The 17,275-nt window shown below is 39.3% G+C and overlaps 2 protein-coding genes across 11 annotated transcripts in view; one reads left to right on the top strand and one right to left on the bottom strand.

Annotated features, from left to right (window-relative positions):
• Positions 1-56: 56 nt before the first annotated feature.
• Positions 57-17,275, bottom strand: part of rnh1 (ribonuclease H1) — a 37,109-nt gene continuing 19,890 nt past the window's right edge. The window contains exons 1-6 of one of the 4 annotated variants that reach the window (XM_022848243.2): positions 2,779-2,882; positions 2,364-2,552; positions 1,928-2,077; positions 1,239-1,444; positions 888-1,069; positions 57-611 (exon numbers count right to left, since the gene is read on the bottom strand). In XM_022848243.2, coding sequence (XP_022703978.1) covers positions 399-611; positions 888-1,069; positions 1,239-1,444; positions 1,928-2,077; positions 2,364-2,521 — 909 coding nt within the window. In that variant the 5' untranslated portion in view covers positions 2,522-2,552; positions 2,779-2,882 and the 3' untranslated portion in view covers positions 57-398. Of the gene's footprint in view, positions 612-887; positions 1,070-1,238; positions 1,445-1,927; positions 2,078-2,363; positions 2,553-2,645; positions 2,883-17,275 lie in introns of those variants that run through there. The other 3 variants (XM_022848225.2, XM_022848235.2, XM_086971908.1) reach the window with 3 other exon arrangements.
• LOC111268931 (uncharacterized) lies at positions 2,990-16,029 on the top strand. 7 transcript variants are annotated; one of them, XM_022848181.2, is made up of 6 exons: positions 2,990-3,448; positions 6,908-7,113; positions 7,373-7,535; positions 7,939-8,082; positions 9,403-9,589; positions 11,349-11,818. In XM_022848181.2, exons 2-6 carry the CDS (start codon positions 6,930-6,932, stop codon positions 11,766-11,768), a joined length of 1,098 nt encoding a protein of 365 aa, XP_022703916.1. In that variant the 5' UTR covers positions 2,990-3,448; positions 6,908-6,929; the 3' UTR covers positions 11,769-11,818. The 7 variants fall into 7 exon arrangements, with proteins under 7 accessions (XP_022703916.1, XP_022703941.1, XP_086828021.1 ...); XM_022848206.2 differs by having other exon boundaries at positions 2,990-3,674; positions 7,939-8,034; XM_086971895.1 differs by having other exon boundaries at positions 2,990-3,674; positions 11,352-11,818.

The following is a 17,275-nucleotide window of genomic DNA, read 5'->3' as shown; positions in this document are numbered from 1 at the left end:
ACAACACACAAAGCAAGCTATTTCGAACGTGCTCTGTAAAAAAACTATTCCACTGCTCCTCGCTATTAGCCTTCACGTACCTTCCATTCTGACCTTTTATTGAAGTAATTTTACATGTAGCTGCTGAACTCGTACATTTTAGTTTAACGCTTCACAGTACTGAAAGTTTATACTTGCCAAGAATATATTATAAGGTTTAGAGAGCCTTACCTACAAATATTCAAGTTTTCAGGATCTTCAATTTACAGTGCATTGAATCAATCATGCGCGTATTATTTATTTTTATTCTTACAGTTTTTATGAAAACTAATTTCCCTTAGGTTCGACTTAAGGCAATGTTTACATGTAGTAATCAACAGTTCCGGTGGGTCTACTAACAATCTCATCGATAGAGACGGCTATTTTGATTCGTCCCGCGAGTTATATTTATTAATGCCAGCAACCGCGAGGCTATCAGCCATCTCGTTCCCGTGGATGCCAACGTGTCCTCGAACATGTCTCCAGGTGACATCAATGCCCTCGGTGGCTCTCAGGAGCACCTCAAAGTCTTCTTTATTGATCACAGGTTTTCCTGTTGCCGACTTCCAACTATTCCGCTGCCAGCTAGGAAGCTAAACCAAAAAGATTCAGAACGTGTATGGTTCCAGACACGTGAATTTGCCAAGAAATAGATTAGACAACCCTTTATTTATAGTACAGTGAAGTCAACGCACAATCCATTCACTGTAGAGATCGCAATCATCGTGTATATGTTAAGACTTGACTGCTGCTGGGTAATGATTCAAAAGTACACAGACTAATAAATGTTTAGCACTAGCGCCCTCTTTGAATATATAATTATACCGTAGTGTTAACCTTGAAGATAGAAAGCTTGCTAGATATCGTACCCATTTGGTGACTGATTTGATGAGAAAGTCGCTGTCAGTTCGTATTTCAACACAAGTGAAACCTTGTGCTTTCGCTTGACGCACCGCTGCGACCGCGGCATGGATCTCGGCACGATTATTCGTGGGACGACCCTCAAGCGGCTCTGATATATTACGCGTATCACCATCCCCCCAATATACACCTGTTAGCAAAATTTTCCAAAACTAGGTTACACAGATGCTGTGCTATCGATACCCGAATCAGTTCATGTTGTAGAAAGTGGCTAATTTGAACTAAGCATTGTTCTTGAAATATGCCAAAAAAAAGTATCATAAACAGGTTGACCAAAAGCCGGCCGTGTCAATACTGACCTATGCCAGCCCTAGCATTGCCGGTACCGTTTCCACTGCAGGCTCCATCGGTATAAATAACGGGTCCCTTGACCTCGCCAGATCCCAAAGCTTGTGGTTTAATGATCGGCGCCGTGAGAATTTTCGCGTTGAGTTCAGCTGTATTTTCTTGGTGTGAATTTTGCCCAAACTCATCACTACCAGCAGCCGGAGTCACAGATAGCTTCCTGTTTTGAAGTAGACAACAACAGCTCGTATTTCTCTAGAACTACCTCGGTACAGATCAGGCCCATACGTGGTATTATGAACTAGATAGGAAAATAGATCGAACGGCAATCATATCGAAGCTCCGTTCCAAGTAAAAATTTCATACCCCGAGGCCTACAAACGAAGTGCCGAAGGCCTCGCTATATGAACGACCTAAGAGCCATTGACGATAAGTCTTAGGCCACCGAAGAGCTTTAATAAAATTGCTTCGAAGATAGCATGAAAAACTTTGCTAAATGATTAAAGTTAGTGATTAAATAAAAGTTAGCCTGTTACTTATAGCACTAAAACTGGTAGCGATGCCTACTTGTGCTGCTCTTTTAGTTTCCTTTTAAGCGATCATATTAAAGATCATTGACGGTCCACAAATAATATTTTGGAAGGCGTTATGGCTGTTATACCAACGTAGTCCATTTGGTTGGAAAGCACGAAACAAGGTTGACCTTTTAGTAGCTTTTTTCCGCGGTTCACTGGATACATTCTGTGGCACTTTAGAACTGGCCGACGCTGCGGGTGCGTCTTCTCCCGCCACGGGTGCGTCTTCTCCCGCCACGAATCGGTCGGCTTCAGCCCGCGTAGAAAATTTCTTGAACCTAAAACATCAATTTACACTTCGGTGTCTTGCTCTCATGAAGCCTATTTAGAACGCTGTTGTTGACTGCCAAGCTAATAATTCGTCTATATGTTAATAACATGCTGCAAACTGAGCTGAACCCAGTATCATTGGTTGTTTCCATGCATAAGCTCTTTACGGGATTTAATCGATTTCAACTTAATGCATGATATCGGTAATAAAATTCTTGGTAGAGAAACTCAATACAAGCGACCCTTGTTATTATGAAAATGAAGCAGCTAATAGTACTCAGAAAATCGACTCACCTCGCTCTGGCAAAGCCTTTGACAAGCTGTTCACACTCAGCCCAGGTCTCAACGACACCAACTTGTCGTCCATTTCGTACGGCATAAAAACTTCCTTTCGAAGCCATAAGTTCTCGAAACCACAACTGCCGGACGTAACCTAGCATTTGTCTGATCATTGGTCCGCTTCAAAACAACAACAAGCAATAGCTAGAAACAACATGTTGGAATTCATTTAAAGGTGCTGACTAAATAATTTGAATAATAAACGGTAAAGTGTCAATACTTTGATTACGATCGCACCTATCATTCTAATTTCTCATTTCGACACGCATAATGTAGTCGTCATTCGTTTTTGTTGACGTCCTCTAACTTCTTGTCTCATATTAGAACATCGAATGCACCGGCGTGGGTTCGAATCCGAGAGTAAACATACTTCATGTCATAAAGGACCTAACGGCGGTATCGGATGTTGTACTCGAGATGTTTAGAGTATTGGATGTCACCCAGGAACAGCTGTGTGTCGCGCCCTCTCTCACCGAATATCGAACACCCAATGTGAAACCCATGCATGTAGAAGCTGACTCTACATAGAGGGTTCAGTCATAATCAGAGATTTTATGACCGCGTCATTAGCGTATCCATCATTGGAAAACAGAGGCTTTTGGACCCTGTTCTCCTTACAATTAATTGAAATATACAAATGCACATTTATGCCGAATCATTTAACCAATATTTTTCGTAGGATACAAGCTGGTTAACTCTGATTATTTCTCGTATGCAGGAAAGGCGGCTAAGCGCACCGGCGCAAGAAGGCTTCTAGCAGATGCGTAGAAAGATTTGAGAGAAGTACGTTCGAAACTTTACATTACATTGAGTTCGCAACGAAGCTCTTTGCATTGGTCTGGTGACTGTTAATAAAGAAGGAATCATGGAAATGCTTTGAACAATTCTACCGCTTTGTATCAGGCCAGCAGTGATTATTTATGATAGTGCTAACTGTGTCTATCAGAATATAAATAGTCTTTTTGTGGTTGGGTATCCATGTAGAGTGCGTGTGCCGAAAGGTCCGTGTGGTGAAAGATCATAGGCGATTTGCCCAAGGGGTAAGAAAAATAGGTTGCGTATCTAAGCAAGCGAACGATGACCTTTTTTGGAGTTGTTTGGCGCGCGTAATATGTCTGAGCAGAGCGTACGGACGCAGCATGGTCGATTTAGCAGCTAAAAGAATAAGGCTAACACATATTCTATGAGCGCTAGTGAAGTTTGTGTTTCAGTGGTGTATAGCAGTAATATACTCTATCGCTGAGAGGATTCGCCCAATCACTTAAGGTATAGACGTATACCTAAATACATGGACTTGGCGTTTGTACTAAGATTTATGTATAAAATTATAGTTCAGTTGGTTTGCGTGTGCAGATGCTATCATTTGCTAGACGATATTGAAAAGTTGTGTGAATCAACTACTGAATTCTCTTGTCTCAGTATAAACATATTTTTCTGTAGAAGTTTAACCTATTTGGAACTTCGATCAAGTAAACGTTTTTTTTTTATTATGAGACAGCCAATCTTTTTAATAACAACCATATTCTTCATTGTAACCCATATACTACTCGATAGTGTGATAAATTAAAATGAAAAAGTTCAATTTTTTGTATATATATTTTCTTATTTATATCGTTTTTTTGCTTAGATGATAGCCAATTGACTTCTGAATGCAAACACTTCAACAAAAATTTATGTGTTCATAATAATGTATCACTCGAATGATGTTGACGTACATACTGCTCGTCATCTTATGAGAATAATAATAGTATTATAACTAGCTAATTTCCAGTTTTCTGGAGTTAACCAACGCATCATTAACTAAAGTTAAATACCAATAATTTAGATGTGACTCTGTTAGCAAAAAATTTGCATAAGCTACCATTATCTTTCAAGTTATTCTTACATAGGGACAACAGTGAATTTTGAGAAAAAGAAGGTAAGAGATTCTTCATAAACACGATTAAATATTTTAAAATGAAAAACTATTACGTAGTTGTATTGCGTTAGTGTATCGCATTCGAAGTGTCAGGTAAGCTAGTACAAACATCGGGTACTGAAAGGCAAGTTTGTGACAGATCTGTAGTCTATGGTCTGTTGTAAACGTTTTTAAACCGACTGCGTTAGTCTACTGCGTATTCGTTAAAACGATTTTAATGTTCGCTATGGTTGGATAACAAAGTTTCTGAAACGGCGCTAAATTCAAATTTCGATTGTTGTCAGGCGATCACTACACCTTATTGTTAAGCTAGCGTGACAATGTAGAAAAGATAAAACGTCTTAGAGCAAACGAATATGATTAGGTCTTTAAACTACTCACATGTGAATCACTGTCTAGTCGATAATGGTCCTTGAATTGGACTTTACCATTGTTTCTATTTATAACTCTCATATAATCAACGTCGAAGGAAACCTTATCGATCGAAGCTGGACTACACTTTAAGGCATTTTGCAGGGCACGCGGTTAGGAAATTGTTTGCCAGTGAACTTGACAAAGCCACCAGCTATTGCACTGATGTCTCGTTGGAACGTTTCCCATATCTTATGTAGTAATATTAATAAATATACAAAATATAGTGCACCTATATTATCCACAAACACGTTGATTGCTATTGATTCAAACAATATTTTATTATCATACAGTCAGTCAAGCTAACGTTACGTATACGAGCTTGGTTTTTACTCTGCGACCTCCACCCCCTGCCGCCTATTGCGAAGGTGTCTATACAGAGCGGTTCCATTTCTCACAGCAGAACTATATTGGTACGATAAAGGCAAACTTGTAGTAAGTAACATTTGCTGTTTCCAAAGCAGCTAATTACGGCGGTTAAAGACGGTGAACTAACTATAGTTATGAAACATCAGAACATATCAATGCAGATCTATGATCGACCGACTCAGAAATAAAGTGATAATGGTTACCCATCTGACAAAGTAGCTTGCGAAATATTACTCAATTAGTAGTTGGCTTTTGGTAGAGATCATGGATAGATGTCTGACAGGTAAAATTGAGTATAGACAACAATTCAACCTGCAACATTAAGAGCAGTCATTAGATCAGTGCAGTGCTAGTGAGCTGGATTCAATCAACAGTGATATGAAACTCGCTTTAGATGTTTATCACGATCTCAGTTGTTTGATAAGAGTGCTATTCCGATATTGAAACTTTTGTGACACGATGTAGGTGTACTCTGTTCCAAGGAAAGGTTATCTGATAGCACGTTACATATTGTTTGGTATTTCCAAGTTATTGGCGCTGTTTGCACGCACGCCATGGGATCCTGATAGTTCACATACAAAATAATGTCTACAAACTGCGCGTCAGCGTGTAAGGTGAATATATCCTTAGATTATATATGCATTGCAGATCTTTGTGGAAACGGCCTAAAATACGAGGATCTATTCCTCAGAGGCATTTGGCTATCAGCGTTGCTTAATAGGAATAGTCGCCGATTGAACCATCACGCGGCATATGAATATGTGGTCCCTTTCCATATTTTGTTTTTGGATACGTTTTTATTTTTTTTCTCTATGTCGTATAATTGTCATAAACTGGGCGAATGCTGGGTCACCTTTTTTTGCAAATGATAGAATCTTTTACCATTTTTGTATCTATGAATAGCAATTTGAGAACTCAAATAGATCACCATCTAGCTAATCGTCTGCGACTGACCAAAGTTACTTACGCTACATGCACAATTTTATCCAAATATTACTTATAATTAAGCCAGACACATATATATATATATATATATGAAACGACAAATATTGCTCTGTGTTCCCGTAGAGTAACTCTGTTTTTGCCGTATCAATAGAGTAAGCAATATCAGAGTGTAGTTAGATCGGAACGACGATACGCAATAGTATGTGAACAGATCTTACATCTGGATCCGCGTTCGGTTAATAGAAAACATGCTATTACATTGCTTGTTCAGTTAAAGTCATATTGCCATGGCCAACAAGGACAGCTTTGATAAATGAATGGTTTAACAAGATGTTTTTACATTAGTATGGGATCATCGGTGATGGTTATCCTGTTCAACCGTATTAAAGTATTTGATGAGCTATCCGATGCTTGTAAAGTACGATCATTTCACTGTTTTTTATCTCTATATTGTTCTACATCTTATTTATTAGTAACAACAGAATCAGAGAGGATTTATATCGTTAAATATTGTCCATATGTCGTCTTGAGTGACGATCTTTCTTTCCGTACTACATGCAATTTATTTTCATTCATTGTTTAGTTGACCACTGTGGTTCCAAAGGTTTAATTTGGACTTCTCGTTAGAACAGAAGTGCTGTTTACCTTAAGGAATATACACATGATAAAATTGAAATAGCAATTCCCTGTGTGTAGCGCGCAGATATAATATCTCAGTTTGCGACAATGGAGTGGAACGCTGCCTGCGCGCTCTCGATCCTGTCTATAGAACGTACTATTTAGATAAATCTTGTTGTCTTCAAAGACTGCGAATGTGTCCGAATAAAATTTCCTGCTATTTATTTTATTCGATCAGGGCGGCGCCAGTTACTGGTCGGATGGCTTCGCTGACAGCTACACCTCCGCTACGGAAGGCAACATCGTGGCGAGTCACACAGATATGTTTATACCTCGCATCGTTAGCTTTTTCGATTGGGACGCTTATCGGATATAAAAGCCTTAATGCTTTGTTCGACAACGATATAGCATCCTGTATTCTTAATGCAACAGCCATTGTGATAGGTGGGTTTACGCGCGTAAGCTGGAGGGAAACAGTGTGTAAGACTCTCTATAGGCTTCATATGCATTGCAGTGTACGTTGTATTAGCAGACAACTCGGTTTAAGCCATTGTTATGACATGTTGAATTCTAAATTGATGTTGATACTATATTAAGATTCTACTAAACCGGTCAATTTGAGGTTATTGTTCATAGAATACTAAGTAGTTCAATATTCGCTGTGATTTTCTGTGCATGTGCATATACTTTACTTAATCTTCAGATAAGGAAAATTCTCAGAACTGTTCCTTGACTCTGGAAAGACCCAGTGAGCATACCTGTAAATTTGTGTACTTCGACGTAATCTGCTCGGTCATCTATTCAATCATCGGATGCTGGTTCTTTATTGCGTGCACCTCTGAAGCAAAAACACGCCCTGATGAGACGTACGTTGTAAACTCGATTAGATCCATCATGCTTGGAGAAAACAGCGTATAGCATCTTATTTCTTGTTCTTATTTCTTGAACTCACGTTATTGAGCGTAGTAAGGCATGCGCCTTACAGAAACAGATCCAATAATATTATAGTTCACGAAGAGTAAGTAATACGGTGGTAGAATGTTACATGTCATCAACAACCCATTGTTGTTACAGAATACTTCTCAAATTGTTTATTCTAATTCTGATGATAGCGACTTGATTAGAAAAATAACATATGGCGAAGAACAATTGTTCTTCAAGACATATACTAAGACAGAGTTCCTAGTGCAGCTATAATTATGTAGCGATGTTAAAGACAAGCGATGGTCATTCTTATGCGTTTTGGTTGCACTGCTATTTTCATTTCAGGGTGATCCAATCGTGGAAGTTGGTCGTCCCCTCAATATTCTTTACATGTATACTCCTTTTGCTTTCGCTGATTTGCTCCTCATTCATCACCAGTGGGTTAGCTTCCTTCTTGGATTCGTTTACACAACAGACAAATAAGTTCAAGTAAGATCCAACTTCAGTGATCCTTTTATACCCTTAGATAGTTTGTTTAAATATATATACATGGATATGTATTTTTTAAATTGTTTTAATGGTTTTTGCCCGAAACTCCAGCGCAAGACTGGGAGAAAGGTGACATTTTTTGGGCAGTTTTCGTAACAACGATTTAGAGGTCCACACAATAGGTTTTGAAAAGAAAAAAGATTTGGTCCGTTTTCTACCACAAAGTTGAAAATGCTGTTGCATCCAAGAAACCGTTGGGAATTAAAAAAAAATTACTGATTTCGTGATTATATTTACTTGGAATTTCAACATGTAAGGTCAGTATTGCCTTGAGATAGCTGAATAAGGGTAATAGTTTAATGAAAGCGCAGTAATGATTCCAATGGAAGTAACTGATAATTGGCATAGAGTAATAGGCAAACGCTTGAAGGTCGCGAAGAAGACTAGACTACAACAGTGGACTATTTGAGTCAGGACCGAACTGAACAATGAAGAAATATACAGAACTACTAAAGGAATACAACTCAATTGCTAGAACAGCAAAATAACGTAGTGATTCGAATGGTGCAACAGAGGTTTCACTGATAAAAGGTGATGGAAGAATTGCAACAAGAACATTGCGACAGGATAAGAAGAAAAACTGCAACGGGGTAACGGAAATAAGGTAATAAGGTGTACAACAATTTCAAAGATCTGGCTTTAGGACTCGAATTCAGACCAATAAAATCAACCCGTTTAGATTCGGGCTAGATTCGAAAAAAAAAGTTACGTGCTAACGTTGGCTAGCGTTCGGTATGATTTCGAGAAGAAGATTAACAAGCGTATGGACTGACATACTGTTGGAAAATGCAGGAAGATGTTGCACAGATGCGATACTGCTCTTCAAGGTAGAGGTCGACTAGTGACAGGCGCTAGGTTTAGATAATGGTGGTTATTACCATTAAAGCATACACTGTTGACTATTAATTAAGTAAACATAAATTATCAGTGTTAGTATCGTTATTACCGCAAGATCTGTTTGCCACTTGATCTGTTTATAAATCGTTATCCGTATTATCATACACAGTTTCGCATTTTTTTCGAGCAACTTCGTTTGATGAAATCCTCTCAACATGGAAGCTCGTATGATACTCAAAATATTTCTCGGATAAAACTGGCCAGTGTATACCCGATGTGTGTTTATACGTAACAAGCTTATCTGTAACTGCCTATAGATGTATTTGTTACGCCCTATGCCTTATTTTTTTCACAACTGACTGCATTACATAACTTACGTCGTTTTTATTTTGGTCCGTTCGTCGTGCCCTGCTTGATTCGCAGCTGTCTTCGTTTCAAATTGTCAAACCATCTGACGCTGATAAATGCGACCTCATTTAGCAATCAAGTCCGCACCTTCGGAGTCGTAGCTGAGACGTTTACGTGGCTGTGCACGACAACATGGCTACTGGCACTCGGTTTGCTCATCTGTAGATGCTGTGTCGCCGCTGATTTCGTCACAAGTAACGAGGTAAACATGGTGGACGATCTGGTCAAAAAGGTTTCCACTCGGCTTCAGGCTCGCTTCAAGACCACGTCTGTTCCCACCGTCTGGCGAACGCGCGTAGCTAACGTTGCTAAGAACGCCACTGCTACCTCATTTACTGGTAGCAATGCTCCGTCTTATGAAACTGAAATTTTAGCTTACTAAAACTTCCATCGATGCCACAAGGCCTAATTGCTTAAGCTTGTCGAAATGCTGAATTTTTGACCAGCTCAAAGTTTCTTAGGTAATACGCGCCCCATTTCCGAGCACCGTTTCTTGCTGTAACACTATGTTCGCGTTAATTAACTCAGTAGCTTGAGCTACAGTCGTTAGGTGGCGGTAGCAGTTATACAAGTCACAACCGTAAAGGGCGCAAGACGTAAAACGCTACTGAATTCTGTTGTTTACTGCTGAGCTTTAGATAGCTGAAAATCCTATTGACCGGACACACTAGATGAAGTCTTTCTTTCCAGAGATACTTGTATATATATATTTCACGAAGATATATATTTCGAGTATCTAACTAGTATATTACTTTTAGTTGAATCTGTCGTTTGAGCGATATTAGGCCAAAATGCTTGTCTTTGAAATGTTCGCAGACGATTGCCCTATGCACAACGTTGTGGAATGGAGTGCTTCATGCCACATTATTTGTTCGTTATAGTTATCGTTCCTGCTGTACGCATAGGCATCTGTTTTTATTGCGCGAACAAGCCATGTAAAATCAATGTGCTTGGATAACACATTGCATGATAAGCTATCAGTCGATATTCTAGAAGTTAGCGGCCTAGACGCGCTATGTATTCAGTGTAAAAGTATTATGGCATCGAAGTGCTGCAAAACAGTTTTCATTCAATGTCAGTTTTTAAAAATAACAAGTGGAGTTGCCTGTTTGGTTAATCGTACCTATTATGCTATTTAATTTTAGTACACCTAGTTGCTACAGGTCATTCTACAAACATCGACCTCGATGATCCTTCCAACAAGCTTTTTTGTCGAAGTAACTGATCGTTAATTTTGACCTTTATTTTTATTTGACAGTATTCGTGTTGAAACTGTTTGGTTTGTTTTAATTTTTCCCATAATTACTGTTAATGTCTTTTATGTAATGTAATAAACATGTACGCGAATATGTGTGTTTCTGATTAGAAAGTCGCAGATCATTATTAATTATAGTGCACCATGCATGCGGTTGCGTCTGTTGCTTCCACACAGGTTGCATCCTCAACGATAAGCTGGCATAGTTTTTTTGCGCTCTAACTGCGAATCGCGTGTCGCATCATTGAACTAGCCTAAATTTGGCATGGTAAAGCATGTAAGGTCATTATGAGAATCCAGCTATATAAGGAAATGGTGTACCCGCATTTGCATGGCAGAAGACTTTTACTTGCACGATCACAAATACATTGCAACATTAGGCCTATTGAATGCAGGCGTGTGGTAGAAATTATGGTTGGGGCTCGACTGTCCTTCTAGTTCTCGGCTCGGTACCCTTAATTTTATATGACATTTTCGGTGCGGTATATATGTCAATGCGTGTTCTTTCGCAGCCGGCATGAGTGTGCTCCTTTTTTTGCTAAAAGATACGTATCTCTGCGTCACTTGCTGTAGCTGATCTGCACTTCGCTGGCGCGTTTTGTAGCCCGATTATGAGCTAAGCTTCATCACGCAGCGATGTGAAATTGTCATGGGCTGCCCCATAAGAATCTGACTGGTGTTTTGCGACTGAACGTTTTGCCGACAGCAGCAGCAGCCACAAAGCATGGGTACCGACAGCTCACCAACTGTGAATCTAGCTGGCAGGAGCCACATCGAGGCGTGCAGCTGGTGCGATTCTTTTGGCCTAACCTATGGATCAGTTAAAGATTTGCTCAAGAATTGGCGAAACGACAATTCCCAACAGCGCACGTTGCTGCGACCGGCGGAGTGGGTACACTCGTCTTCGACCGAGATACAGCAGGCGGCAGCTGACGCACACCATCGGCAGCAGCATGTTCCGCCAACGATACTGCCTTTGGTTACATACAGTCATCGCGCTAGCACGACGACGCTTAGCGACACGGACTATGAGAGTGCTATGGGCGACAGCCAAACCGAGAATACTTCATTGATAGGGTCGGAGTTGGACCTCGGAGCCAGCGGTGACGGGTTTCGGAAACGTTAGACGACTAACCAGTCAATTCTGGAAGCTTTTCATAAATGAGTAAAGTTTTAGGGGATGCATATATATATATATATATGGATTTTGATCGTCCACCCATCACTAGTACTGTATAGCCGCTTTAGTAGATTGTCATGTTGCAACTTTTTGTTGACTCAGCTGCGTATTTTCTTAATAAGAATAATGTGGTCAACAGCTATGTCAACGACAGGGAAACTATAACTCAACAAACTACAATTACAATAATAGCGAAATTCATAAGCGGTAGCATCAATCCCATAATGTAACTGCACGGAGCCAACCATGCGCCGACAGCTCGCATTATATGGACCTTTCTATATATATCTATATATATCTTTGCCTAATCCTGTTATTACCATTGACTAGTGAAATCGTTGTTCGTCCGATCCCAGCCCTTGACACTTTTCGACCAAAAGCTCTCTCATCATCCGCTGCGCAGTGTGCCACTTTTATGCCAACTTTATGCAGTCTCGTAGTATTTACTTGTCCGTGAATTGCATGCTATTCTGATCACCATTAGAATGTTCAACTCTAAACACCTTTCGTAGGTCTTCATCAAAGCAGAAAGAAACGCTACGCCCGCTCAACCTGCTGGATCTGATAGCGCCTACCCGATATTCGATTCGTTCTTAGCCGTTTGCTCGCCTTGGCAATAAACTAGTGCTGCTTGCAGATTTATGGGGTTAGATTTGGTGGCGCTCATCAAAATCTGACCGATAAAATAGACAAAACCAATGGACTTCTTGCATCCTTGTTGGTCTCCGTGTGCTTGTACGATATGTTCCAGTATATGATAGTGGCTGACGACTCGGACGATTTTGAACCGGAATCCCGGGTAGCTACCTCAACGCCAGTACCGTCTCCGGAAGCGGGGCCGGCCACGACCTCATCCCGACCAGGTCCCAGCCAGGTACCTGAATTCTACCCCTCTCCGAATGAAACTTAAATCGCGCCGTCGTATTTTGTCAATTGTTCGATACTCTATCGCTTTGAGGGAGGATATCTTAACGTTCGGACTGAAGATCCCCGCTTGAAAGACTCCGTAGCATTATCGTCAACACCAACGCCGCCGCCATCATCAAAGCCTCTACATCTGCGACTCTACGACCCGATTCCCTCCACCTTGGCCTTCCTATTTAGTATTTTGTTGTGATAACTAACATTTACAGCATCAAGATATTTTTGTGCACATCCCGTCTTCTAATCTGTGACACCCATGTTTTTCCAACAATCTTGATGTACTCAACTGTATTTCTGGCCAAATAGTGCCCGGATTAGGTTTTCCGGAAGACACAATTAGTGATGAGATGATTAACGAGATAACTAACGCTAAGATTGTGTTTCCCAGTACATTCAAAGTAACAAACAGTATTTCTGGCAAAAGCAGCTTTATATATCGTATATGGTGCGTAAGAGGGCCAGAAAACCTGATTTTAATATTCGTACTTCGCTTTGGGGTTAGTTAAAATGCTGAATGAACAACTGATTGATTGTTGCATTCGCCCTGAGGATAGAAACAAAAAATCTAACCTTCACAAAAATACTTACATGCCAAAGACAGATTCGATAGGTAACAGAGTTGCAGTATAAATATATGGACCAAAGTTGACGGAGAGAGATGCTTCTAGGAGCTGAGCTGAAATGATAAAGTGTGTGCTTGAATTGAAAAATGACCTACTTCCTGGGAAACAGTCGTTGCCCACATTGAAACATACATACAATATCCATTTGTACGCTCGTGCATTAAGGCAGCGAGCTGAAATCTTCGTCTTTAAAATTGTTACTTGTAAACTGGGTCGCGTCATTCACGATAAAATGAATAAGGTAACTGATAATATAAAGCGATTTTTGTTTATATGAATGAGATGTTCACATAAAAAAAAATAATCGATCAAATATGGTTCAAGTGAGATGTACAATTTTATTTACCAAGAACAAATCTACAAAGCGTAGAGGCATGTATAGAGGGATGAAGAAAAGCTGTCAATTGACATCTAGGTGAGTACGATATCATGTAATTAAAGCTCAGAACGATGACAACTTGTCTCAAAAGTAGCTTAACTTATGCTCAACAGTAAAAATTAGCTTATAATTTTTATGAAAATATTTCTTAGTGGAGGATTAATGGTGGAGGAAACATACAATCATTAGCCAGGCACGGTAGCTTCTAACGAAAGATAAAAAAAGTATTAAGAACATAAGCCGGTCGGTTGTTCATATTTGTTATACCAAATGCCTTAGCAAACTGACCTTATTAGCGTAAACGTACAAAATGCGTGTGAAGAACTTTCTACGAGGAATATGTTCAGATTCTGTGTAAATTAACATCGATTTATATATGCTACTGCTGCCGCTGCTGCTGCTATGAATTTCAGAACAAATAACAACTTTGACCACAAGAAGAGTTCGTTCCATGGCTAGGACCGTAACGTCGGTTACCACCTTGAAACTTTAGGCCGTTTATATTAATATTTAACTAATGGGTTCAGTTACGCGAGTCAAGCAAATGTTTTCAGTACGCATTATCAGTATAGCAGCTCGCGAGCTTTGCCCTGCGCTCGTTCGCTATTTAAATCTTTGCGAGTGGCGCACACGCTCTGCCGCTATCGGATGCTGCTGTCGTTGTCTGATCGTTCACAGCACATCAACAACAAATACAAAGTCGTCTATCTAAGTAGAAAAAAAAGACGTACGATCCCAGATCGACTTACGCCGCTCAAACAGACGTCAGTTTCTACTGATAGTAAATGAACGATCAAGGCTATGAATTCAGCAAGGGATCAGACTGAATAGATTGGGCCAAACGAGGACCTCAGTTTTTGAATATTCTAACACGATGGGAAACAGATGACAATGACCATTACACAATTTACAGTCGTTACATTAAACGTTTTCCCTCATTACCTTCAGGGTGAAATAAAAAAGTGGGAAAATCTTGGAAATGGTAGATTTCATAAGCTTTGTAGGTCTTCTCGTTGACGTAATCACGCATGACATTTTATAGGAATAGGTAAATCTGGGTTTTGCGAAAAATAAGCAAGCGGGACTTTGTGCTCTTCCATTAGAATTGATTTAAGCCAAATTGTGGCCTTCTTCGCCCTCGCTTGTCCTTTCGTCAAATCAATGTAGTTTACTAATCAGCTTGGTTTGAGAATGTTGTTTCAGCTAAATATTTATTGTCAAAATAGTTCATGTAAACTACAAACGCGATGTTGGTCAACCATTACACTATCGTATGTCCAGTGGTCCACTTAAACGAGCGTACACTAAGGGCTATATAGATTACGTGTTTCAGAGATTTCAGAAAATACAATGTAGAGATATTCACATAGTTAAATAAATACGAAACTTTTTGACGCACTCAACTTTGTGGGCTGACAAGCGGAGTTACTGAACTAGACCGTAACATATTCATACAGGCGACTGGCATAAGGGTTGCCATTTATTCATTTTAAATGGTTTTAGGCGTCGCAGATTCTGAGACGCATCACCGCCTAAAAGATGCTTTCCCGAAATACGCACGCAAGTACGTTCTGAACATTTTTTACCTGTTCAGAAAAGAACCTGATGATCTGCATTTTCCAGACGTGTGATCACGTATTATATTCTAACCGTTGTAACATTAGTAGTACGTCTATCATTATGTGACACTATTACTGCGGCGTATAGCAACACTGGGGAATATAACAAGACATCACTGTAAAGTTGATGCGGAAGCGTTTAGGTAGCGTTCAGGAGTTGTTATTCAGACATCTGTATGAAAACAATAAGGATGCAAATCGCTTTATTGTATGCTGCAGGACGGAGCCTGCTCTTCACTTAAATACTCTTAATTGGCCTTTTTTCAAATTAGGACAGCCATGTACGAAGGACTATCTAGTTGGTACACAGTTCACCAACAATGACAGCGCTCCTTATAGTCATAATAACGTGGTTAAGAAGCACGATAAATCATCACTACTAGTAGTGACAATAATCATTACCCTTATGATCATCAACAAATGGGTTAGCATATTTGTAGCTAACGGACATTATTATTATTTCAATCTAACATAGTACGTTTTAATGGGTTAAAAAATTCTAATTAAATATATGATCCGATATAATTTAGATGCATTGGGGTGGCTGAACTTCATACAGAAAACTTGACGAAATACTGTAAAGAATTATTACCTTATCATTAGAATAATAGAATAATAATGACAAAATAAATAAGCAAATAAATATTGTAGTTACAAAATGAGCACTATTTATTTTCAGTGACCATACTCGTGCAAACGAAACGTACCGTATTGTATTGTATTGCAAATGGCCTGTGGGACCTTGTAGGGGTGGGTTATGGGCGATAAAGACAATTGCTAAACGAGGCTTCGACCTATTTGAAATATTTAATTCAAATACCGGATACATTTTATAACAAAAGAAGAGTTTCCTGTTCAGAATGGGAAGTAAATTTACGGTATTCAAAAATGTAACGCGCTCGTCTTTTTCTTGGACAGGCAATTGTTTTGAACCTTTAGCACTTGAAGTGATGAAGTTTTCAACTTCTAGTTTGAAATTCAAAATAGTTAATAAAGTTGCGTAATTTTAAAAAAAACTTCGGCAGTGACATAAAATTAAAAAAAAAAAAAAGAAATTGGTTTCAGACCCGCCTATTATTCACAACACATGCGAATAAATATAAGCATCTAGAAGAATAAATATTTCTGAAGCATCTCAATATTGTATTCCAATGGTAGATCGATCAAATGCCTTAAACTAAAGGTAAAGCCTAAGAATTAACAAAATTATACACAAATAAAAATCTGCGACATAAAAATGTTGCCAGAACATAGTAATCTCTAGAAAAGAATCAGACAAAATATTGCTACGATTATAGAATGCTACGATAAGGTGCTATAGAGATTCAGCTGTACGACTTAGTCATATGGACCGATACTTGAAACATCGGCTGGCGGTGTCCTAAGTACTTCCTGAATTCGAATTAGATGTATTTGCTTTTAATGGTTATTTTAATATACAATAAATAACAAAAACTTTATTGATGTTACATGAGAGGCTGTGTGCTGACCCTAGCATTGACTCTATCGCTATGGCCAACTTTTATCAGCGATATGATATGTATTTTTTATACTAGCAAAATATTCTTACGTCTAAATTTTGAAACTGCTACACGACGGCCATTGACAACCGCTCATAAGCAGGTAGGGCACCATTTTTTACAATACAATGATACAGTATTAGTCGTAGTTAATAACTCAGTGTACTGTTTCTAATAGAAGAACGTTTACAGCAAAAAAGTTATGACAGCCATCATTCCAAAAAAAAAAAAGAGCAGGTAAACGCACCTTCCGAAGACCTGCATCTTGCGATATCTGCTCGATCCCATTAGACGACCGTCATGTTCTCCCTGGTTTGCCTCTTTGCCTCACCTAACAAACATATCTCTTAGCTCCAAGCTCCTCTACATATCTTTAGCAGTGAACTAT

The sequence above is a fragment of the Varroa jacobsoni genome, unplaced genomic scaffold, assembly GCF_002532875.2.
Source record: "Varroa jacobsoni isolate VJ856 unplaced genomic scaffold, vjacob_1.0 scaffold_140, whole genome shotgun sequence".
Taxonomy (NCBI): domain Eukaryota; kingdom Metazoa; phylum Arthropoda; class Arachnida; order Mesostigmata; family Varroidae; genus Varroa; species Varroa jacobsoni.
Note: the sequence above shows the minus strand (reverse complement) of the source record. Positions and strands in the feature narration are given on the sequence as shown.

Bases quoted from the DNA above. Each gene is read 5' to 3' on its own strand.
- LOC111268931 (XM_022848181.2), top strand. From the start codon at position 6,930: ATGGCTTCGCTGACAGCTACACCTCCGCTACGGAAGGCAACATCGTGG. The intron at 7,536-7,938 runs GTACGTTGTAAA...TTTTCATTTCAG, and splicing joins AAAACACGCCCTGATGAGAC to GGTGATCCAATCGTGGAAGT. The intron at 8,083-9,402 runs GTAAGATCCAAC...CTTGATTCGCAG, and splicing joins CAACAGACAAATAAGTTCAA to CTGTCTTCGTTTCAAATTGT.